Raw genomic sequence first — 25,951 nt, 5'->3', positions numbered from 1 at the left:
AGGATCATCATGAATATGTGGTTGCACCTTAACTTCCTTAAGTGTTTTTGGATCCTCGGTTTTAACATGCTTCTTAAGATCATGAACTAACCCACGAATGAACCCGCATACCTGTTGGAAGTCATCTAGACCCTCCAGCTGTAGGGTAACATCTTTATAATGCGATAAATATATTGAAGTAGTCTTATGATGTCGCATAGAACACTTATCCCATGTTTTCCTATTTCTATCCTTCTTATTACTAGGAAGAAATTCTTTTATGAACACATCCTCGAAGGCAACCTGTATACATGGTATGATGCCCTTCTTCTTGAGCGACATCAATGATTTATAGTCTTCACCTTTTAGTGTCAAGGTAGTTTTTAAATTATCGTATCGTAGTTTTGTTCTTTCTCCTCCCCTTGTTTTCAACAACTCATCCACCTCTTTTAAAGTGAGGATTAGCAATCAGTCCGGATTGTATCCTTGCTCCGACACGTCGCAGATCAAAATTTCAAGCCTAAAGGCTTTAAAAATTATATGCTACTCACTTGCAGGGCCCTTAGCTTGCTAATGCATGAATTACACTATTAGATTAGACACTTTAGTAACGTTCTCATTCAGATGTGCATAGTTTGTTTCCAAAACACACATTCATGATTCTAGTGCTTTAAATTCCTTAAGATCGGGCAACTTTATGCTATCGTTTGTGCCAGTTTCCGTGTGAGTACCCTCCATGAGAGTACCCTATTGTGGGGCAACAATAGGCTTAAAGGAAAAGGGCTTTTCAAAATCAAAGGTATGATGCATGTTTAAGTCTAAATCCATGGTCCAATGTTGTGGTGAGCAAGAAAAAGGAAATATCTTGTAAGAAACAACACCTTGCGAAGCATGGCCAAGTTGATATAGTACTTGCCGATGAGCAACAACATATTTGTGACATTGTTTGACCGTGCCAAATCAAATCCCAACACCGAGGTAATGTGTCGTGATCAGACCTGATGTCGATTACGAGCGCCAAAATTCCTTCAATATACTTTCTGCCAAATTGCCTTGCTAGATACCAAGTGGAAGCCATATTAGATTTGATTGTCCGAATTTGTTGTCGAATTTGGAGGCTTGGTTGGAATTTGTTTTCAAAAACCTTGAGAACACAAGGCCATGCGTCGGTTTGGTTTCAAACTTCCAGGAAAACTCCAGCTTTCTTTGCTTTGGTGGTTAGAAGTTGTTGTGTAATTTTTGTAGTCGAAGAGTTCTCCAAGATCAAGGCCGTGCCTTGATTTCTTTCAAGCCTTGCCTTGGTGGTTTGAAATTTGTGTGTATGATTGTCCTTCGGAAGATTCTTTGAAGAGATAACCTTGCCTCTGCCGCTTTTGAGCGTAGAAGATTACCGCCAATCAAAAGGTGGAAAAACTTGCCTTGCTACGTATAGGGGGGGTTGGAAACAGCCCTTGGCCACCCCCAAAGTCACTTTTGAAAGGTTGAGTGGCCTTTGGGTGTGAACCCAAGGCTCATAGTAGCGCATAGCCATGAGACAGAGAGGTAGGGCCATAGCATGCACGATTGATGCGGTGTAGAAGGAAAAACATTGCTTATGCCCACGCGACCCCAACAACACCACTTGTGGGGATTTTGTGCAAGTCATCGGTGGAAGCTTGTGTATGCAAGGGGTATTGCATGCATCCACATCCTTGAGAGCTCCTTGGTCTTTGTCTTCTCCACGATCTGCTTCTTGTGCATGCATGCAAGCCCCAAAAAGCATGTGCTAAGTTAAGCTTTGATACTAATGAGAGACCATAGGGTAGGGAAACCCATGCTCCACCTAGCCATCTGTACTTATACTTATAGGTAGGGACCCGTGTCAGTTTCCCACTGGCCCTTGGCCTCACACCTTCCCTGCACTTCATTGAACAGAGAGGTCAATACAACTCCTTCCATTTCAAATCAATGCAAACGCTTCCAATACACACCATCATATAGGGGCGATTTTATAATGAGAGCCTCTGGAGCTCTTTCCTCCCTAAAAAACTCTACAATCCGAGCTTGAAACTTCTCTGATCGTGCACACGACTGCGCGAGAGAGATATATATAAAGAGAGACTTTCTGTCTTTGGGCAGGCCGAAAATGCCTCACAGTTGATGACCAAGACGGAAAACTTCCACATCACTTTAGACCAAGGCCCCCAAAACTTGGCGCTTTCTAAAAGCAGTGTTGCCACCTAAGATGAATCACTCGTGCGAAAACACTATGGCCCCTCGATGGCAAGCGAAAATTTTCTTCTCCTCTCTCTCCTTTGTATTATATAGCTAATTAAATTTACAACTGCACATTGTTGTACAATACACCCTAGAGGGGTGACCGTGGGAACACCCAAGAGAAGGCAACTTGTGTGCCTTGAACCCTCAACCTTGGGGATGCATCACAAAGGTCTCACCAACAACTGAGCTACGCTTCTCTCTCTCTCTCTCTCTCTCTCTCTCTCTCTCTCTCTCTCTCTCTCTCTCTCTCTCAAGCTCCCAGCTCTCAGCTCTCAGCTCTCGTTGACCTCCCCTTGTGCAAGGGGAAGCCCTTGGGGGGGGGGGGGGGGGGGGGGGGGAGGGCACATGCCAGCTCCGCCTTGTGCTTCTTCTCCATGCACCACCCCCAAACTTTCCCTTGCACGAACTGCCCGACATCACGCACATAACTGTAGGCGGTTGAGAAGCGATGTGTAGTAGAGGGCCTCAAGAAGCTACACGACTTTCAGTCCCCTGCGGGTGAGAAGAGGCGTGCAGCAGAGGACTGAGCTACTCGACTCGCTCTCTCTTGTGCGAGCTCGCTCGATTGTTTTGAACCTCTTGCTCGGCTTTCTCTCCTGCGTGAGTCGCGACTTCTTTGAAACCTCTTAAAGATTAGGGCAAACTTCACACAGTGAAAAACCCCCTTCAAGCACAAGACCTAGTTCCCACGAGGTAAGCAACAAACTCCCAAGCCATGATGCAACGTAGAAGTTCATTCACCCCCATCAAGCGGACGCATCTTTCTGTGCCCACTCCGTGAGTGGATCCAATGGACCGTCTTCAAGCAGAAATTCAAGATCTCAAGGATGACAATGCAGAGCTTAAGGCGTGTCTTGCAACCTTGAGACGAGTCTCTCCTCCTTGGAGGCACAAAAACAAGCGGATAATAACCACCTCCTCGCCAAGGCAAAAGAACTCGAGCACACTCGAGGCACACTCTCACTACAAGTGTGGCCAATCTTGCCACCCAAGTCCACGAAGCAACCATCACCGTCTCCTCCAAGGTAGAAGAGTGCATGCAAGAACGCCGCTGAAGGACTAGCACTCTCCGTTCGCATCAGTGGGTTGCCCTCTACTCGGTGGGGGGAGCACGATACCTGCACTTCGACTCTAGCCAAGCTCAACCAAGCAATTCACCCAACTGGGTCCAACCCCGACACAATCGAGAAGGTTCACCACGACAATCGCACCAACCAAGGCATTCTTGTCTTCAAAAATGAAGAGGTGCCCATCGCGCTTCTACAACAAGCATGACTCCTCAAGGGCACTAAAATTTGGATCAGTGAGGCCTTAACACCCGCTCAACTTAAAGTCAAGAAGCAAGAGCTTCAAAAAGAATGAAATGCACGAGCAACAACCAAATGGGCCGGGAACCGAAACAAGGCTATCATTGAGGAGTTTCGGGTCCCAAAAACCTCCAAGCCATTTCATTTACCACTTCCCCTGCCCCTCCAAGTGATAAGTCACAATTTTGTTTTATTAACATTTAGTTAAGTTCTCCATGTTCTCCTTTAGCAAGAACCCGGCAATGTATGTTCTCTTGGTCCTATTTGACCTCCCAGGACAATAATGAAATCTCTCTCTCTCTCTCTCTCTTTCTTTAAGACCGGGCATTCACGTTCTCTCTCTCTCTCTCTCTCTCTCTCTCTAGATAGGGGCTGCACTTCGCAGAAACAAGAGGTACGTAGCGAGCGATGGATTTGCTGAGTAAGGACGAGCCTCTCATCAATCTCAACGGCTTCGATTCTACCGAGGAAGGCGACGATCTACTGAGTGAGGAGTTTCAGCCCCATCATCAACGCAGGATTAGCAGCTCCAAGCACGCCAGCCTTAGCAGCAGGCAGCATCGTCTTCCTTCTGGATCAAAGGCAAGTTCAGGTTGAGAGAGAGAGAGAGAGAGAGAGAGAGAGAGAGAGAGAGAGAGAGAGAGAGAGAGAGAGAGAGATGGCACAATACTGGTTTGGATGTTTGTAGAGAAGCTCACACCGAGTCACTGGCATTGCAGTGGCCTGTGGGAAAACTGATATATCAAATAAGGGATTTCATGAGTTAGGAGCATGACAGCAATATCTGGGAGAACTTGCGTGAATGGGTTTCCTGATTGTGATATATTAGCATACGTTTTCTTAGGGCTGAACAGTATGCATGAAACTGTTGTTGGTTTTTCATGCGAGAACCGATCAAATAGTTTAAAGGGTTGTCTAAACTGGTAGGAGGCAATGTACTTAAGTGAATATTGTGGTCTTCTGCTTGTAGTTTTATGGTCAGGTGATGGATAGAATGTAAATATGCGTGGCTGAGATACCCATATTTGCACATTCAATCTTGCTGTGGTTTGCAATCACCTCAATTCTGCTAAAAAATAGTAATTAACCAAGTCTGACCTAGCATTCCGTATGCTGGTAAAAGCAGCATGCGGAAAATTGTGCACGTACATTCCCTTCTACCCTCAGTCAGTAATTTTTGTGTTTTAAATATATCGGCATAGTTCAGATGAAGGCTTATAACTAACTTCCAAGTATATTTTGTGTTTTGGTTGCCTTCTCCTGACCTGGAGGAGGCTTGCTTTCGAGTCCACGTCCTCTTTCTTGCAGCTAGAGGCATTGAGGCTTTGGACACAGCGGTGGGGTTCTCCTTTCCTCTGTGCGGTAGGGATCTCACAGAGTGGACCCAGCACACAGTTCTTAACTGGCTCCAGATTTAGGCTACTGAGTTCTCACACTACATAGGGGACTTAGGGGTGACAAATCTGGTGCAGACACTTTGGCCTCTTGCCAAGTTCAGGTGACGCCTTTGGATGCAACGGGTTGTAGGCACATTGTGGTGCATTTGTTTGTTGACACTCAGAGCCCTCATTCTTATGTATTTGTACATGAGTGTTGCTAAATTGGCTTTATCTGACAGAAAAATAATTCTTAATGAATTATTGGATTTATAAGGGAGAGGGTTTTCTCGCTTGGAACACCAAGGAAAAATAATTCTAAATGAATTATTGGAATTTTAAGTGAGAGGGTTTTTCTCACTGGAGACATCTGAGTACAGAGTATTCCTAGTGCGTCATTCAGAGTAATGACGCGAGCGCCGTGAACGGGAATATCTGTAAGGCCACCAGGAACGGGTACTTCTGATGCGTCACATCGGATTGGTGACAGGGAGCATCGGTAAGAAGTATTCGACCATCCGGGAATGGACATCTCTGATGCGTCATAAGATGGGTGTAGCATCGTGAAGGAGATTGTACCGTAAGTTCGGTAGGAAAGGATTAGGTGATGGGTATTCCTGATGTGTCACAAGGTGGGTGACGGGTGCATCGGAAAAAGAATATCCATAGTCAGGAGGAAATTCCGAACTGTGTTAGAATTGTGCACAAGGAAAAGCAAGCACTTGAATGAAGATGGGTTCAGAGGAAACTTTGAGGAAGGACAGATGCTTTCCAGCGGGATTGCTTTTCGAGAAAGCAGATGCTTTTCCGCGAGGAAGTCTATGTCTGCATTACAACTGTGCATGTGATTGCATCGAGGGACGCTTGGGAAGTGCTATGTAAGCATTGTTTTTAACTTATAAGGTTTTATTGAGTTTTTGGCTGTCACCAGCGTGTGACTACTATCTATCCTTTTTGTTGATTTCTTTCTTATTATTTATTTACTTTCACTTTTTGGAAACACCCCTCGGGAAATCTAACTACCCTGCATTGCATAGCTAGTGTGGAACTGTCCAGAGGGAGTCCAGGCCTGAGGGCAAGAGAGCACTAAGGTTGGACAAGGACTATAGTTAGCCAAAGTGGGGTCATTGACTAGCCAAAGTGGAATCCTTTGCTACAGAGGCTACATTTCAGTTCTGGGTGTGGCTACAATGTACAAAGGGGGTCGGATGACCTAGAAAGATACAATAGTAGCATCTCCTAAAATTTAGGAAACTGCTATTTTGGGACCTGAAAATGTGTTTGCGTCATTACCTCCGGAGTGACAAGGAGAACATTTTCTTACTCTGCCGTGAAGTCAACTGGGCAACCGGTTGGGAGATTTTTAGGCGGCAACCCCGAAATGGGAAAATGCTTGTAAATGCGCCAAGTGGCACATTCTGGTGCACTTTCCTCATGCAAGAGAATGTGGCGCTGAATTTGAAGAGCAAAGAGGCTCATTTTCAGGTTTGGTCACAGGTTAAGAGCTATGGAGTGCTTCCTTTCCCTCCTATGTACAGTGCGGTGCCAGGAGTGATGCCCCGCACGCTACGCATTGCTCTCTCTCTCCCCTATGGTAGTATGTTATGCCCCACTAGTGGGCTTTTCAATTGACCAATGTACAGTTGTGTGGGTTCATGCGCGATTGCCGAGGCAAGAGCCTCTTGCACAGGTACTGGATTAGCTAGCGGCTAATCCCCCCGCAGGTACATGTGAATTTGGAGAGGTTTCACGCTAGAAATCTCGTCCGATTCAAAGGGCAAGTAGCCCTACAAGTGCGAGAGCTCGAGGACTTGCTACGGATGCGACCGGCACCCGAAACGGAGCCCGAAACAGTAAATTACAGCCTGCTGTGTATTTTTACAGGTTTAGGGTTTTGGCCCCAAACGGTCCCTAATACCCCCAGGAGGTTCGGGGACGCGAGGGGACTGTTGTACAGGTGATCTGGCACATTTTCGGGGCTGAAAACAGAGAATTCAGCGTGCTGCAGATTCTCGCCAGGTTTTGCAAAGTGCCCGTATGCGTCGGGAAAGTCAGTCAATGCGTGGGAATACGGAGTGTGAAGTGTCCTAGTACAATTATGTTGCCGAAATCGGGCCGGAACAGTGGAAATTCAGCCGACTTGGTGCGGGGCAGCTTGTAGGGAACCACAACGTTTATTCCCTCTTTTGAACAATAAAGAAATACCGAAAGGGGTGCCTAAGTTAGGGGCCAATCTGGTGTCGGTCTACTTATACAGGTGCAATCTAGCAGCCTATATCCCTCTCCCCTTTGTTGTGTCTTGAAAGTACAGGTAAAGTGGGCGACAAATTAAATGGGTGAAAGCAAATAAGGTTTAAGTCTAAAGTCTACCGCCCTTTTTGGATTGAACGGGCCGGTTACATGGTTCCATTGCCGGGATTAAATCACTTTTTCCCATAGAAGTGAGCCTTGGTCAGGTTGGGCTTGAAGACACAGGGGATCATAGATCAGACACAGGGAATTGCAATTATGGCTGACAGACCAGATGATGTGACTGAAGAGGTTTCCTCTTCACAGGGTCAACAGACACATGAAGTGGGTGAGTCTTCAAGACCACCACAGACGGATGATGATATCCAGGACCCAGTTGGCTACTGCTGTGGCTATGTTCACACAAGTAATGCAGAACCCGAGGTTTTTAGCCTTTCTGCAACCTCCTCTTCCGTCTCAGCAAGTTGGGTCACTGGATCATATTCAAAAGCCTGTTAAGGCTTGAGCGCAGGTGATTCATACCGCACAGTCAATGGAAACACTTGTACACTTGACGGAGAACATGCAGTCTCCACAACGTGTATCTAAGGTGCAAGAACAGGTGGCTGAGATGCCGGTCTTTCAAGCTGTACCAGTTTAGCCCGCCACCTTTCAGCAGCCTATAGCTGGTTCTAATGGGCAGGGAAGCAACCTACAGGCTATGCAACAGGTCTTCCCACCACCTTCAGTACACCCTGGCTATTTTGGAGGTGGATCGGTATTCCAGAGCATGGCTGGTCATGCACCTGGAAATCAATTTTACACGTCAGGGACAGTGTTCGGGGGTGCTCAAACGATCATGCCTAACCCCATGTATGGTGTCATGGGCATGCTACCAGGGTTTCAAAGCACCGAGGGCCAATTTGGGATGTCACAGGCAAATTTTGGTATGGCTGGAATTACAAATCAGCAGCCAAATATGGCATTTCCAGGTCAACTTAATTGTGGTCAAGGAACACAAATGAACCCTAACAGTGTTCCCATGTTTCAGTCACTACCATATGACAATTTAACGCCGTTGGAGAGGCCAACTCCGTATAAAGAAGGTGGCAAAGGTGTGACTTTCACGACCTTTACAGGGTTTGATGACAGGAAGAAGGCTCTCTCATTCCTCCAGCAGTTTGACAAGGCCTATGCAGGGGGAAACTTTACAGAGGCTTCAAAGGTCCGCAAGGCAGCCACTTTCTTGACAGGGAATGCGGGACAATGGTGGACAACTTTATTGCTTCAAGGGCAAGCTCCGTCCACATGGATTTACTGCAAGCAGATTTTTGCAGCAGCATGGTTATCTGATGACTTTGAAGCAGATGTCATGACAGAATGGCACCAGCTTAATGCTGCTACTTGCAAGAATTTGGATGATTACAATCGGAAGTTTTGGAAAGCTCTACTTCTAGTAACTTCCTATAGGTTTGTGCCATTGACAGAACATATTGAAAAATACTGTTGTGGCCTACCCAAAGGATTGAGAAAATACTGCACGAAGACCAAAGTCACTACTTTGACGCAGTTTATCGAGGTAGCAAACACTGGCAATGGTATGCTCAAGGGAGAAGATTGTGAATTTAATACTGGCGTCAAGGAAGGATCAACCAAGAAAAATTCAGCGAAGAAGTATGTTCTCAAGGAGGCTCCAAAAGTGACTCAGGAGCCAGCCAACGCAGGGAAAGACAAAGCTATGGCTGAATCAGAAAAGGGACCAGCGAAGAAATGGAAAAGACGTTTTCCTCGCAAGTCGGAAGAGCAAAAGAAGGTCCTGAGGGCTGAGAACAAATGCTTCATCTGTGAGCAGCCTGGCGACATTGCTTACAATTGTCCTACAAAGAAAAGGCCAGCTGATTCTGAAGACAAGGAGGACAGGAAAGGAAAGAAGCCCATGGCTGGTGTAGTGCCAGATATGGTGGGCGACAAGCCAAATTCAGATGCAAGTGAGCTTTGCAGAGCATGGGGAAAGGTCAGGGATCAAACAGTGCTTATCTTCTTTGATCCAGGTGCCAAAGCCAACTTCATTTCCCCAGAATTGGCTTCAAAGTTGGGAGTCAGACCTGAAGAGATGGGGTATACAGCAGAGGCAGGTTTGGCATGTCCTGGCCATACAGAGGCTATGACACCATCATTGGAAAGTTGCGCCTACATATCCAGTCCTATGTAGATGCTGAAGAATTTTACATCATGCCACCGGACGGATGTGATGTGTTGTTAGGTATTCCTTGGTTATTTCGTGTACAGGGAATCATGGATGCCTACAACAAAAAGATCATTGTACAGAGCAAGGGAAAGACTCACATTCTGGATGTAAAGCTTAAAGGGGAGTCTATTCCCACTGTATCAGCTTCTGCTATTACTTCTGTAATGAAAAAGCATCTTTCTGCGTACTTGGTTTTTGCACGTGAAGTGTCAGATTGTGATGAATCAAATTTATCTATGCTAGATAAAGAAAGGTCAATGTTTTTACAACAGTATAGTGACTGTTTTTCCGATTCATTACCGTCTCAATTACCGCCAGAGAGACCCGAGGACCATGCGATAGATTTGGTGCCAGGCAGTAGCCCACCAAATAAGCCTCCGTACAGGGTTAGTGCGGCTCAACAGAAAGAGCTAATGGGCCAAGTTCAGGAGCTGTTAGAAAAGGGGTTGATTCAGCCCAGTTCATCTCCATTCTGTTCTCCAGTGTTGTTGGTGCAGAAAAAGGATGGCTCATGGCGTATGTGCATCAACTACCGTGCACTGAACAAGAATCCCATCAAGAATAGGTTCCCTATACCTAGAATTGATGATATTATGGACAAATTAGGAGCAGCAGCTATGTTTAGCAGGATAGATCTAAAGAGTGGGTACCATAAGATCCGCATTAGATCAGAGGATGTGCACAAGACTGCTTTTAGAACAACGTTTGGCCTTTACGAATTTTTAGTGATGCCTTTTGGTCTCACAAATGCTCCTGCTACGCTCAATAGGATGATGGACAGAATTTTCCGTCCACACCAACAGTTTGTTGGTACATTCTTTGATGACATGATAGTCTAGACACTCAAAGAATGAAGAGGAGCATAGGCATCACTTGTCCATTGTGTTCGAAGAGCTACGCAGTCATAGGTTGCTCATCAATGCAAAGAAAAGTGAATTTTTTCTGGAAGAGATCCACTTTCTGGGACACATTGTCTCAAAGGATGGTGTCAGAATGGATCCTGTAAAAGTTGAAGCGATCAAGTCATGGCCAGATTTGAAGATGGTGCATGATGTCCGAAGCTTCTTGGGACTATGCTCCTATTACAGAAGGTTTATCCGAAATTTTGTTGAGATTGCTTCACCTTTACATGCTCTTCAAAAGAAGGCAGTCACCTTTAGATGGACACAGAAAGAGATTTTAGCTTTTAATCTCTTAAAGGAAAAGATGACTTCAGATCCAGTCATTGTCTTGCCAGATCTTAGGAAGTCATTTGTGGTCCAGTGCGACGCCTGCGGTAGTAGCATTGGTGCAGTGCTAATGCAAGATGGCAGGGTAGTGGCCTATGAGAGCAGAATTCTGCAAGGGCCAGAGATGACCATGCAGGTCTATGAGAAAGAGTTACTGACTGTGATTCATGCGCTCTTAAGTTGGAAACACTACATGCTAGGTGCAGATTTCGTTGTCCAAACGGACCATCAGACGTTGCGATACTTCTTGACACAGACAAAGTTATCTGAGAAGCATATGCGATGGGCAAATATCTTGTCCATGTTCCATTTTCAGATTGTGCATGTGGAAGGCAAGAAGAACATTGTGGCTGATGTCACAAAGTGATGACGTGGCGGACAACAGAAATCCTAATTTCTGCCAGAAACCCTAAAATTCTTGCAAACCCTAATTTTTGCCAAAAACCCTAATTTCCGGAAATCGCAGAGGCTGAAATTTAATTTAATTTTTTTTTTTGGAAAATGATGAGCGACGCAAATTTCGCTTTTTCTGTACTTAAATGAGAAAGAGAGAGAGAATGCTTTTGCTTTCATGTTTTGACTCTCTGTGAGAGAGAGAGAGAGAGCAATTGCTTTTGATTTGAAGCTTTTGGGGCTCTGCTTTTGGGCATCCCTTGTAACCTTTAAATTAGTGGTGAGGGCCTCACTTCTCAGAGCATCTGGACGCAGAGTCTGAGAGTGAAACCCTAACCGCTCTTTTGTACTTTGATGATTGATTAATATAAAAAGAAATACCGAAAGGGGCGCCAGTCTTTGGGGCCAATATCTCTAGGCACGGAACTCCGCCGGGCCAGTGCAAATCTATTGTGATCTGTGAATTGTTTTAAAGTGGTTATTTGGTGCTGTCGCGGTTGATTCTTGACTTGGAGTGTCCAAGTCTGTTACAGTGGTATCAGAGCACGGCCGATTTCTCTTCTACGAGAAATCTGATCCCCGAATTTTTTTTCCGCGGCACCTATGGCTTCAGGCAATGATCAATCGACTCCTTCTGCATCTGGAGATGCGGGCTGGGATCACAACGAAGATTCAGGCAGAGAGTATGGCCCGCCTTGGTCTACTTAGGCGGAGCGGCGAGAGAGAGAGCGTCGCCAGTTGATCGGCGATGCAACAAAGATGATGCTCAATTTTGCCAAAGACCCGAAGATGGCAAAATATATGAACCAGACCTCTTTGGAAGAGGTATAGATGGAGTGGCAGAGAACCACAACACCACTCCCGAAACCCGCTCTCAAGAAACCTTCTGCCTCCTAGAAAATATACAGAGCAGGAACTGGAGAACGTGGTTGATGCACGGATTGCTCAGCTTTTTGACACGCAAAAGAAAGCCAAAAAGCACGGCAAAAAGCAGAAGAAAGGCACTGACTTCCCGGGATATTTGGGTCGTCGGTCGACATTTGACAAGGCAAAGAAATTGAAGAAGCGCGTCAAGTTTGAAGACCTACCTAGTTCTTCTTCTTCTTCTTCTGACAGTTCTTCTAGCTCCTCGGATTCGAGCGAAGAAGACAGAAAAGGTAAAAAGCGAAGAAAGAAGCAATGCTTTGGAAAGGGCAAGAAAAAGGCAAAGAACGCTACATCTCGCCCAGAGACTGACAGTTCTACTGAGAACTCGTCTACAGACAGCTCAGATTCCGATGACGGAAAGTTTTATGCGAACAAGAAGAATTTTTACAAAGCCAACCAGTATGACTTTCTCGAAGATAAAAGCAAGAAAGTCCGAGAGTTTAAGGAAGGTGGCCACTCGATCAAGTTTGATACCTTTTCAGGATACTCGGATGCTTCGAAGGCTGTCTTTTTTTCAGCAGTTTGACATCGCTTTTGCGGGAGGACGCTATTCAGAGCACTCCAAGATTCGGAGAGCTGCCTCTTACTTTAAGGGGAATGCTCGTACTTGGTGGTCCATGTAACAGACTTGGACACTCCAAGTCAAGAATCAACCACGACAGCACCAAATAACCACTTCAAAACAATTCACAGATTACAATAGATTTGCATTGGCCCGGCGGAGTTCCGTGCCTAGAGATATTGGCCCCAAAGACTGGCGCCCCTCTCGATATTTCTTTTTTATATTAATCAATCATCAAAGTACAAGAGAGCGGTTAGGGTTTCACTCTCAGACTCTGCGTCCAGATGCTCTGAGAAGTGAGGCCCTCACCACTAATTTAAAGGTTACAAGGGATGCCCAAAAGCAGAGCCCCAAAAACTTCAAATCAAAAGCAATTGCTCTCCCTCTCTCACAGAGAGTCAAAACATGAAAGCAAAAGCATTCTCTCTCTCTTTCTCATTTAAGTAGAGAAAAAGCGAAATTTGCGTTGCTCATCATTTTCCAAAATTTTTTTTAAAAAAAAATTCAGCCTCCGCGATTTCCGGAAATTAGGGTTTCTGGCAGAAATTAGGGTTTGCAGGAATTTTAGGGTTTCTGGCAGAAATTAGGGTTTTTGCTGTCCGCCACGTCATCACTTTGTGACATACCCCCCTCTTGAAAGCATTGTAATCGACCGCGATTATGCCTGCAAAACCGAAAAAAGCCATAAACTGTCCTAGCAGACACATCTAGCGCATGTACAAAATCGAGTCACATCACACGACATCACAGGACATCACCAGACATCACGGGACATCACATGACATTCAACATTCATTCGGATCTTAGACCATGATTTATCGGCAATGTAGCTAGCAATCACATCTAGGTCCAATCGGGACCTCAACGATGTTCGATTGACTAACCCCTATTGCAACCATGTCTATTCGAGATCAATCAGACCAAAATGCTGCAGTCATTTCGGCTATCAGTTCCTGCACTCACAAGAAGTCAAGAACAAATCAGTATCATAATCAGGAATTCCATTTCATAAAGTCATCCAGCAGAATACTGTCAGCTCTCAGTATCCCTGAAGCTCAAAGAGACATCAGTGACTTAAGTATCAAAATCGAGGCATCTGTTGACAAAGGAGTGGAGTAACTCCCCTCTTGTGCATCCCACTGCACCACATCTTTGGCCAAGCTGAATTCTGGGTTCCATTTGGAGTAGACTATGCTAAACCAAAAGCATCGGGGTAAAGTTTCACAATCTGAGGAGTATCTGCTAGGTCCTCCTCCTCCATCCACTTCGCATCAAGTGCAGGATAATATTTTCATTTCAATATTTTCCCAGGGGCGGGTGGGTATGGGTAAAGGCTGTAACAATCCCTGTGCCTTATGCCTGTCAAACTTGACCTTCTGGCATACCAAGCAAGTGCGCACAAACTCTTCCACGTCCTTCTTCAGTCTCCGCCAAAAGAAATCTCGCTCTACCCCTTTCATGGTGGTAGCAATGCCGCGGTGACCCGTAGAAGGTGGACAATGGCAATCAGTCATAACCTTTTCCCTCAAAGGCTGTGTAACGCACAACATAGTCTTTTTCATCAAGTAGCCTTCCCGAAGGGAGTATCCAGCTACTGTCTCCCCATCCCGTATCCGTGTGAAAATATCTGCAAAATCTGTATCTGTGGCATACTGATCGACCATATCCTCGAAGCTCATATGATGTATCGCGGAAATAGCCAGAACCAACGGTTTTCGAGACAAAGCCTCTGCCACCACATTCTTCTGTCCCTGCACATGGACAATCTGGAAGTGGAACTGTGACAAGATGTTCACCCACCGCATCTGCTTTTCCGAAAGCTGCTTCTGTGACAAGAAGTAGCGCAAACTCTGATGGTCTGTAAAGACAGTAAAATCCGCTCCGAGTAGGTAATGCCGCCACTGAGTAAGAGCGTGGATAACCGCCAAAAGCTCTTTCCCATAGATCTGTGCTGTCATCTCCGGCCTAGAGAACAAACGGCTCTCGTAAGCTATGACATGGCCTTCTTGCATCAAGACCGTACCCAGACTACGACCACAAGCATCACAAAATACTTCAAATGACTTCTGCAAGTCCGGCAAAGTCAAATCTGGTCTTGTAGTGAATTTCTCTTTCAATGTCTGAATGGCAGTCACCTCTGTGGGTCCCCACGAAAAAGGTACTCCTTTCTGTGTCAAGGTATGCAAAGGGGAAGCAACCTCTGCAAACTTTCGTATGAACCGCCTGTAGTACGAACACAGTCCCAAGAAGCTTCTAACTTCATGGACATTCCTCAAATCGGGCCAATCACGGATAGTCTCTATCTTGGCCGGGTTCATTTGCACTCCTGCTGTTGACACAATGTGTCCCAAAAAATGTATCTCTGGTAGGAAAAATTCACTTTTCTTAGCATTAATCACTAATGTGTGATCTCGTAATGCCTGCAAGACTTGAAGCAGATGATCTCTGTGTTCTGCCTCATTCTTGGAGAAAACAATGATGTCGTCAAAGAAAGTGCCAACAAATAGCGTGTACTCTCGAAAAATCCTATCCATCATCCGGTTAAACGTCGAAGGAGCATTGGTTAAGCCAAAAGGCATCACCAAAAACTCAAATAACCCAAAAGTCGTCCGAAAAGCTGTCTTGTAGACATCTCCACTCTTCAAGTCAATCCTGCCAAAGCACGAGGATCCCTGTAACCTGTCGAGTATATCATCGATCCTAGGAATCGGAAATCTGTTCTTGATGGCGATTTCGTTGAGAGTGCTATAGTAGATGCACATTCTCCAAGATCCGTCTTTCTTCAAAACCAACAACACTGGAGAGCAATACGGTGAAGTACTAGGCTGGACAAGACCCTTTTCCAAGAGGTCTTTCACTGAGTTCATAATCTTTTCATTCTGTACTCGGGTCACACGATAAGGTGGCCGATTCGGTGGCGTGCTTCCAGATATCAGATCAATGGTATGATCTTCAGGCCCTCTCAAAAGCAATCGGCATGAGCGTGGAGAAAAAAATCTTGGTGTTCTTTTCTTCAGGTCAAAACATATTCAACTTTTATCCATCGTTCAGTTCTCCCAAAAGAATGAGTAAGAAAACTGAAGTTCATCAAGTACAATCTCTAAGCCCTTCATTTATCAAAGTCGCTTTCTTGGCCCGGTAGTCAACCACGGCGTAGTTCTTGTGGTACCAAGGGATCCCGAGTAGAACGTCACTCGCGTGCCCTGAACACCCCTGTCATTGCAAACGAAGTTTGCCAATGCTCGGTGTAATGGCAACATCCCATCCGGGTGCCAGTCGAACTACCTCCGCCTGTGGCGTCAGTCTGTCGGGCGTAGTTCCAAATCGAGCCGCCAATTCCAAGTGAAAAGAAGTTGGCCTTGGCTCCTTCAAAAGAGCTTCCTGATCCTTCACTTTGCCCCGAAAGCGGCAAAGTTTGTACTTTCATTCATTAGATTCGGTGCAGGTCCCACGCCATGTGGTACCAGTTCTGCTTTTCTATCTGCCTTTTGTGCCACATTCCTTAGGTGCTCTCGAACTCTCAGATCTGTCGTCGTCTTTATCATTCTGTTCTTTTTGTGCCTTATCAGGGCACTTTGCGGAAATATGTCCATGTTCCCCGCATCCAAAGCACTTCCCCTCTCTGATGAAGCGAGCTCTCTCCTCAGGAGTAAGCTTGGGTCGTGTATCCTTTTTTTTCTCTGGGTTGCTCTTTTTCATTCTACTTTCATTCCCAGAAGTCTGTTCGGCTCGTTGTGTCATGGCCTCATCTGTGGGGTAGGTCATACTGCCAGAGTGAATGGCAAAGCCCCGTTTCGCATGACTCATCAACTCCTGAACAGAAGCTGACTTCTATTCCAAGCAGTGATTTCGGATTTCTGTAGGTAGACCCAAGGTAAACCGCTCAATCTGTTCTCTGAACGAGATCGTCTTGAATGAAGAGGCGGGTAGAAAAGAGCTCCAGAATCTTTCACAATAAGAATTCACTGTATCTTTCTTGGTCATCCGGAGATGGTTCCAAGCAGCTCGTATATCTCGCTCAAACTCTTGACTCAACCAAGAAGAATAAAAAGCCTCTTGAATTTCAGCCATGTAATTGGCCCAGTCTTGCTTAATAGAAGCGTGGACCACCAAGTACGATCATTCCGCTTAAAGTAAGAGGCAGCTCTCCGAATCTTGGAGTGCTCTGAATAGCGTCCTCCCGCGAAAGCGATGTCAAACTGCTGTATAAAAGACAAAGCCTTCGAAGCATCTGAGTATCCTGAAAAGTATCAAACTTGATCGAGTGGCCACCTTCCTTAAACTCTATGACTTTCTTGCTTTTATCTTTGAGAAAGTCATACTGGTTGGCTTTGTAAAAATTCTTCTTGTTCGCATAAAACTTTCCGTCATCGGAATCTGAGTTGTCTGTAGACGAGTCCTCAGTAGAACTGTTAGTCTCTGGGCGAGATTTAGCCTTCTTTGCCTTTCTCTTGCCCTTTCCAAAGCGTTGCTTCTTGCTTCGCTTTTTACCTTTTCTGTCTTCTTCGCTCGAATCCGAGGAGCTAGAAGAACTGTCAGAAGAAGAAGAAAAAGAACTGGGTAGGTCTTCAAACTTGACGCGCTTCTTCAATTTCTTTGCCTTGTCAAATGTCGACCGACGACCCAAATATCCCGGGAAGTCAGTGCCTTTCTTCTGCTTTTTGCCGTGCTTTTTGGCTTTCTTTTGCGTGTCAAAAAGCTGAGCAATCCGTGCATCAACCACGTTCTCCAGTTCCTTCTCCGTATATTTCTTGGAGGCAGAAGGTTTCTTGAGAGCGGGCTTCGGGAGTGGTGTTGTGGTTCTCTGCCACTCCGTCTGTACCTCTTCCAAAGAGGTCTGGTTCATATATTTTGCCATCTTCGGGTCCTTGGCAAAATTGAGCATCATCTTTGTTGCATCGCCGATCAACTGGCGACGCTCTATCTCTCGCCGCTCCGCCTAAGTAGGCCAAGGCGGGCCATACTCTCTGCCTGAATCTTCGTTGTGATCCCAGCCCGCATGTCCAGATGCAGAGGGAGTCGACTGATCATTGCTTGAAGCCATAGGTGCCGCGGAAAAAAATTTCGGAGATCGGATTTCCCGTAGAAGAGAAATCGGCCGTGCTCTGATACCACTGTAACAGACTTGGACACTCCAAGTCAAGAATCAACCGCGACAGCACCAAATAACCACTTCAAAACAATTCACAGATCACAATAGATTTGCACTGGCCCGGCGGAGTTCCGTGCCTAGAGATATTGGCCCCAAAGACTGGCGCCCCTTTCGGTATTTCTTTTTATATTAATCAATCATCAAAGTGCAAGAGAGCGGTTAGGGTTTCACTCTCAGACTCTGCGTCCAGATGCACTGAGAAGTGAGGCCCTCACCACTAATTTAAAGGTTACAAGGGATGCCCAAAAGCAGAGCCCCAAAAGCTTCAAATCAAAAGCAATTGCTCTCTCTCTCACAGAGAGTCAAAACATGAAAGCAAAAGCATTCTCTCTCTCTTTCTCATTTAAGAAGAGAAAAAGCAAAATTTGCGTCGCTCATCATTTTCCAAAAAAAAAAAAAAACTTTTTTTAAAAAAATTTTAGCCTCCGCGATTTCCGGAAGTTAGGGTTTCTGGCAGAAATTAGGGTTTGCAGGAATTTTAGGGTTTTTGACAGAAATTAGGGTTTCTGCTGTCCGCCACGTCATCACTTTGTGACAGTCCACGCTTCTTTTAAACAAGACTGCGCCAGTTAAATGGCTGAAATTTAAGAAGCTTTTTATTTCTTTTTGGTTGACGCAAGAATATGAACGAGATGTACGAGCTGTTTGGAACCATCTTCGGATGACCAAGAAAGATACAATCAATGCTTATTGTGAAAGATTCTCGAACTCTTTTCTACCCGCCTCTTCATTCAAGAAGATCTCGTTCAGAGAACAGATTGAGCGGTTTACCTTGGGTCTACCTATAGAGATCCGAGATCACTGCTTGGAATAGAAGTCAGCTTCTATTCAGGAGTTGATGAGTCATGCGAAGCGGGGCTTTGCCATTCACTCTGGCAGTATGACCTACCCCACAGATGAGGCCATGACACAACGAGCCGAACAGACTTTTGGGAATGAAAGTAGAAAGAAAAAGAGCAACCCAGAGAAAAAAGGATGCACGACCCAAGCTTACTCCTGAGGAGAGAGCTCGCTTCATCAGAGAGGGGAAGTGCTTTGGATGCGGGGAACATGGACATATTTCCGCAAAGTGCCCTGATAAGGCACAGAAAGAACAGAATGATAAAGACGACGACAGATCTGAGAGTTCGAGAGCACCTAAGGAATGTGGCACAAAAGGCAGATAGAAAAGCAGAACTGGTACCACATGGCGTGGGACCTGCACCGAATCTAATGAATGAAAGTACAAACTTTGCCGCTTTCGGGGCAAAGTGAAGGATCAGGAAGCTCTTTTGAAGGAGCCAAGGCCAACTTCTTTTCACTTGGAATTGGCGGCTCGATTTGGAACTACGCCCGACAGACTGACGCCACAGGCAGAGGTAGTTCGACTGGCACCCGGATGGGATGTTGCCATTACACCGAGCATTGGCAAAGTTCGTTTGCAATGACAGGGGTGTTCAGGGCACGCGAGTGACGTTCTACTCAGGATCCCTTGGTACCACAAGAACTACGCCGTGGTTGACTACCGGGCCGAGAAAGCGACTTTGATAAATGAAGGGCTTAGAGATTGTACTTGATGAACTTCAGTTTCTTACTCATTCTTTTGGAAGAGAACTGAACGATGGATAAAGGTTGAATATGTTTTGACCTGGTCAAAAGAACGCCAAGATTTTTCTCCACACTCATGTCGATTGCTTTTAAGAGAGCGTGAAGATCAAACCATTGATCTGATACTTGGAAGCACGCAACCGAATCAGCCACCTTACCGTGTGAGCCGAGTACAGAATGAAAAGATGATGAACCCAATGAAAGACCTCTTGGAAAAGGGTCTTGTCCAGCCTAGTACTTCACCGTATTGCTCTCCAGTGTTGTTGGTTTTGAAGAAAGACGGATCTTGGAGAATGTGCATCGATTATAGCGCTCTCAACAAAATCACCATCAAGAATAGATTTCCGATTCCTAGGATCGATGATATACTCGACAGGTTACAGGGATCCTCGTGCTTTAGCAGGATTGACTTGAAAAGTGGATATCATCAGATTAGGATAGTGCCGGGAGACGTCTACAAGACAGCTTTTCGGACGACTTTTGGGTTATTTGAGTTTTTGGTAAGCCTTTTGGCTTAACCAATGCTCCTGCGACATTTAACCGGATGATGGACAGGATTTTTTGAGAGTACAGGCTATTTGTTGGCACTTTCTTTGACGACATCATTGTTTTCTCCAAGAATGAGGCAGAACACAGAGATCATCTGCTTCAAATCTTTCAGGCATTACGAGATCACACGTTAGTGATTAATGCAAAGAAAAGTGAATTTTTCCTACCAGAGATACACTTTTTGGGACACATTGTGTCAGCAGCACAGCAGGAGTGCAAATGGACCCGGCCAAAATAGAGACTATCCGTGATTGGCCCGATTTGAGGAATGTCCATGAAGTTGGAAGCTTCTTGGGACTGTGTTCGTACTACAGGCGGTTCATAGAAAGTTTGCAGAGGTTGCTTCCCCTTTGCATACCTTGACACAGAAAGGAGAACCTTTTTCGTGGGGACCCACAGAGGTGACTGCCTTTCGGACATTGAAAGAGAAATTCACTACAGGACCAGATTTGACTTTGTCGGACTTGCAGAAGTCATTTGAAGTATTTTGTGATGCTTGTGGTCGTAGTCTGGGTACGGTCTTGATGCAAGAAGGCCATGTCATAGCTTACGAGAGCCGTTTGTTCTCTAGGCCGGAGATGACAGCACAGATCTATGGGAAAGAGCTTTTGGCGGTTATCCACGCTCTTACTCAGTGGCGGCATTACCTACTCGGAGCGGATTTTACTGTCTTTACAGACCATCAGAGTTTGCGCTACTTCTTGTCACAGAAGCAGCTTTCGGAAAAGCAGATGCGGTGGGTGAACATCTTGTCACAGTTCCACTTCCAGATTGTCCATGTGCAGGGACAGAAGAATGTGGTGGCAGATGCTTTGTCTCGAAAACCGTTGGTTCTGGCTATTTCCGCGATACATCATATGAGCTTCGAGGATATGGTCGATCAATATGCCACAGATACAGATTTTGCAGATATTTCACACGGATACGGGCTGGGGAGATAGTAGCTGGATACTCCCTTCGGGAAGGCTACTTGATGAAAAAGACTATGTTGTGCGTTACACAGCCGTTGAGGGAAAAGGTTATGACTGAATGCCACTGTCCACCTTTTACGGGTCACCGCGGCATTGCTACCACCATGAAAGGGGTAGAGAGAGATTTCTTTTGGCGGAGACTGAAGAAGGATGTGGAAGAGTTTGTGCGTAGTTGCTTGGTATGCCAGAAGGTCAAGTTTGACAGGCATAAGGCACAGGGATTGTTACAGCCTTTACCCATATCCACCCGCCCCTGGGAAAGTATAGCGATGGATTTCATTTTTGATCTCCCGAGAACACAGAGTGGTCACGTTGGTATCTGGACTGTTATTGATAGATTTAGCAAATAGGCTCATTTCATTCCAGTGAAGAAAAAGGTCAAGCCGGATCACTTAGCGAGACTGTTTGTGGCCCAGATTTTCAGATTACATGGCATGCTTGAGACAATTGTCTCCGACAGAGACCCCAGATTTATGAGTTTGTTTTGGAAGGCAATTTGGGAGAACATTGGCACGTGGTTGCAGTTCTCGTCATCGTTCCACTTGCAGACTGACAGGCAATCTGAGATTGCCAATTTAGTGATTTTAGATTTATTGAAGTCTTGTATCTCGCATCAGAAGAAGACTCAATGGGAAAAGAACTTACCTTTGGTGGAATTTGCCTACAATAACTCGATACACTCTTCGACGGGGAAGACGCCATGTGAGATTGTTGAAACTGCTGCGAAGGTTCCATCCTTCTTGAGCACGAAAGATTATAAATTTGAAGCGGATGAATATTCGCGAGATTTGGATACGGCTTTTGCCAAGGTTCGCGAGACTTTGCAGGAGTCTCAAGAATGACAGAAAAAGGCAGAGGATCGCCATCGTCGCGACTTGAAACTGAAGGAGGATGATTGGGTGCTCTTACTGTTGAGAAGGCACGTCTAAGAAAGAAAAAGAGAAAGGAGAGGCTTTTTCCAAAGCTTAGTATGTGATACTACGGACCTTTCCAGATTACTGAAAAGATAAATGATGTCTCCTTCCGATTGAAACTGCCATATACTTGGAGGATTCACAATGCATTGCATGTGAGTCTCTTGAACCCTGTTAAGGGTGATGTGCCTGATGATGGGGAGCCTGATGAGCAACCCGAAGTGGAAGAAAACGAGGGGATCCTTGTTCCTGAACAGATTTTGGCACATAAGGATACGAAGAATAAGGGTAAAGTCCGAAGGCGGTTCTTGGTTAAGTTCAAGAATTATCCTGCACTTGATGCGAAGTGGATGGAGGAGGAGGACCTAGCAGATACTCCTCAGATTGTGAAACTTTACCCCGATGCTTTTGGTTTAGCATAGTCTACTCCAAATGGAACCCAGAATTCAGCTTGGCCAAAGATGTGGTGCAGTGGGATGCACAAGAGGGGAGTTACTCCACTCCTTTGTCAACAGATGCCTCGATTTTGATACTTAAGTCACTGATGTCTCTTTGAGCTTCAGGGATACTGAGAGCTGACAGTATTTTGCTGGATGACTTTATGAAATGGAATTCCTGATTATGATACTGATTTGTTCTTGACTTCTTGTGAGTGCAGGAATTGATAGCCGAAATGACTGCAGCATTTTGGTCTGATTGATCTCGAATAGACATGGTTGCAATAGGGGTTAGTCAATCGGACATCGATGAGGTCCCGATTGGACCTAGATGTGATTGCTAGCTACATTGCCGATAAATCATGGTCTAAGATCCGAATGAATGTTGAATGTCATGTGATGTCTTGTGATGTTTGGTGATGTCCTGTGATGTCGTGTGATGTGACTGTCGATTTTGTACATGTGCTAGATGTGTGTTCCTAGTACGTAGGTACTAATAGTCAGTGTCTGCTAAGACGGTTTATGGCTTTTGTCGGTTTTGCAAGCGTAATCGCGGTCGATTACAATGCTTTCAAGAGGGGGGTATGTCACAAAGTGATGACGTGGCGGATAGCAAAAACCCTAATTTCTGCCAGAAACCCTAAAATTCTTGCAAACCCTAATTTTTGCCAAAACCCTAATTTTCGGAAATCGTGGAGGTTGAAATTTATTTATTTATTTATTTTTTTTTTGGAAAATGATGAGCGACGCAAATTTCGCTTTTTCTCTTCTTAAATGAGAAAGAGAGAGAGAATGCTTTTGCTTTCATGTTTTGACTCTCTGTGAGAGAGAGAGAGCAATTGCTTTTGATTTGAAGCTTTTGGGGCTCTGCTATTGGGCATCCCTTGTAACCTTTAAATTAGTGGTGAGGGCCTCACTTCTCAGAGCATCTGGACGCAGAGTCTGAGAGTGAAACCCTAACCGCTCTTTTGTACTTTGATGATTGATTAATATAAAAAGAAATACCGAAAGGGGCGCCAGTCTTTGGGGCCAATATCTCTAGGCACGGAACTCCGCCGGGCCAGTGCAAATCTATTGTGATCTGTGAATTGTTTTGAAGTGGTTATTTGGTGCTGTCGCGGTTGATTCTTGACTTGGAGTGTCCAAGTCTGTTACAGCCTTGTCAAGGAAGCCACAAATTTCAGCTGTGTCAATTCCTTATCATCATGAACTTGATGATATGAGAGAACAGTATGCAAATGATGAAGATTTTGCAAGGGTCTTCGAGCAGCTAATGCATGGACAACGTCATGAACACCATCTTCTCAAAGATGGGTTCATGATGATGCATGGCAGATTGTGTGTCACAAAGCCATTGCGACGCAAAGTTATGGAAGAAAGTCATGTCCCACCGTATGCAGGGCATCGTGGCATCGATGCTACAGTTAAAGCGGTTGAGACATTCTTCTACTGGCCTACATTGAGAGAGATGTGGATGCCTTTGTGCGAGAATGCCTAATTTTCCAGAAGGTCAAGTTTGACAGGCAAAAGGCACCAGGGTTATTGCAACCACTACCTATTCCAGATAAACCATGGGAAAGTATTGCTATGGATTTAATCTTTGATCTTCCGAGAACGCAGACAGGAATCGAGGGTATTTGGACCATTATTTGCAGATTCAGCAAACAGGCTCATTTTATTCCTGTCAGGAAGAAGATAAAGCCAGATCAGATGGCACGCTTGTTTATGAGCAATATTTTCAAGTATCATGGCATGGCACAGTCAATTGTTAGCGACCGTGATCCACGCATGACAAGTTTGTTTTGGAGAGGCTTGTTTGAGAATATGGGCACCACGTTCAAATTCTCTTCGTCATTTCATCCTCAAACAGATGGGCAGTCAGAAGAGGCAAATTCTACTGTCCTAGATCTGCTGAAGTGTTATGTGTCAGAGCATAAAGGAAAGTGGGAGCAATATTTGCCATTGGTGGAGTATGCATACAATAATACAGTGCATTCATCAACTGGCAAGGCACCTTTTGAGATAGTTGAAGGTGGCAAGAAAGTTCCTCCTATACTGCATACAAAGGACAAGATATTTGAAGCAGATAAGTATGTTTAGGACATGGATGAAATGTACAAGAAGGTCAAAGTGTCCTTAGAAAAGACTCAGACAAAGCAAAAGAAAGCAACTAATCGTCACCGTCGTGAAGTGGTATATTCACTTGGTGATTGGGTGCTTTTACGCTTTGAAAAGGCAAGTTTAAAGAAGATGAAGGGCAAGGAAAGACTGTTTCCAAAGCTCAACATGCGTTACTATGGGCCTTTTCAAGTGTGCGACATAATCAGTGATGTTGCATATAGGCTGAAATTGCCTGACAGTTCGAAGATTCACAATGCGTTTTATGTGAGTCTTCTCAGACCCTATGTGGGTGATGTGCCAGAAGATATGCCAGTTGAAGATCAGCCGGAAGTCGAGGAACTTGACGAGATCTTGGTCCCGGAACAGATTTTGGCACATAAAGAAAGAAAAGTGAAAGACAGGGTTGCTAGGCGTTACTTGGTAAAGTTCAGAAACTATCCACCAATGGATGCTAAGTGGATGGAAGAAGGTGAACTTGCAGAGTCACCAACTGTGTTATCACTTTACCTGGAAGCCTTCGATTTGCAACCTACATTGACCCCTTGAGTTTCAAAGCTACATGGATTGTCAGTGTGACAATGGCTTGTGAAACAAATGATGTACATGGTATTTAAAGTGAGCTCAAATGAAATACCTACAGGTTACATGAATGTTAGAGCCGTACAGATTGTCAGTTTGGCAATTGCTCTTATGGAATGTCCAAAAGTTTTGGTTAGTGCTATAGAAGTGAGTATTTCTTGTCAGTTTGTCAAGGATACAGTAATTACTTCTATTAAAGAGTACATGTGTAACTGCATTCTTAAACTGTCGGTTTGGGTATGCTTGAAAGTGTTACGGGATCCAACGTGTAGTATAAGACAGTGGCAAAATGTGTGGCTACCATTTTGTCATTGGAAAGTTAGTGACTCAAAGCAATGGCAGAGTGCGAAGCTACCACTATGTCATTGGGACAGGGTTCACACGCAGGCAATACATGTGTCGACGAGGTGTTGAATACACCAGGGTTGACAATGAGCATGTATGTGTCGTACATGTGTCGACAGGTGTTGAATACATCAGTGTTGACTAGGAGCGTGTACAACATAGATGCAAACGAGGACGTTTGAGATTTCAAGAGGGGGGTATGTCACGAGCGTGTGACTACTATCTATCCTTTTTGTTGATTTCTTTCTTATTATTTATTTACTTTCACTTTTTGGAAACACCCCTCGGAAAATCTAACTGCCCTGCATTGCATAGCTAGTGTGGAACTGTCCAGAGGAAGTCCAGGCCTGAGGGCAAGAGAGCACTAAGGTTGGACAAGGACTATAGTTAGCCAAAGTGGGGTCATTGACTAGCCAAAGTGGAATCCTTTGCTACAGAGGCTACATTTCAGTTCTGGGTGTGGCTACAGTATACAAAGGGGGTCGGATGACCTAGAAAGATACAATGGCAGCACCTCCTAAAATTTAGGGAACTGCTATTTCGGGACCTGAAAATGTGTTTGCGTCATTACCTCCGGAATGACAAGGAGAACATTTTCTTACTCTGCCGTGAAGTCAACTGGGCAACCGGTTGGGAGATTTTTAAGCGGCAACCCCGAAACGGGAAAATGCTTGTAAATGCGCCAAGTGGCACATTCTGGTGCACTTTCCTCATGCAAGAGAAGGTGGCGCTGAATTTGAAGAGCAAAGAGGGTCATTTTCAGATTTGGTCACAGGTTAAGAGCTAT

The 25,951-nt window shown here is 45.1% G+C and overlaps 1 protein-coding gene across 1 annotated transcript in view; it reads left to right on the top strand.

The window, feature by feature from the left end:
• The first annotated feature begins 3,853 nt into the window (after window positions 1-3,853).
• Window positions 3,854-25,951, top strand: part of LOC147434446 (uncharacterized) — a 63,560-nt gene continuing 41,462 nt past the window's right edge. Inside the window, exon 1 of the mRNA XM_086490909.1 lies at window positions 3,854-4,127. Within this exon, the coding sequence (XP_086347035.1) occupies window positions 3,954-4,127 (174 nt within the window). The 5' untranslated portion in view covers window positions 3,854-3,953. The remainder of the gene's footprint in view (window positions 4,128-25,951) is intronic.

Source organism: Adiantum capillus-veneris, chromosome 19 (assembly GCF_014529385.1).
Source record: "Adiantum capillus-veneris isolate H3 chromosome 19, ASM1452938v2, whole genome shotgun sequence".
In the NCBI taxonomy this organism is placed as follows: Eukaryota; Viridiplantae; Streptophyta; class Polypodiopsida; order Polypodiales; family Pteridaceae; genus Adiantum; species Adiantum capillus-veneris.
Note: the sequence above shows the minus strand (reverse complement) of the source record. Positions and strands in the feature narration are given on the sequence as shown.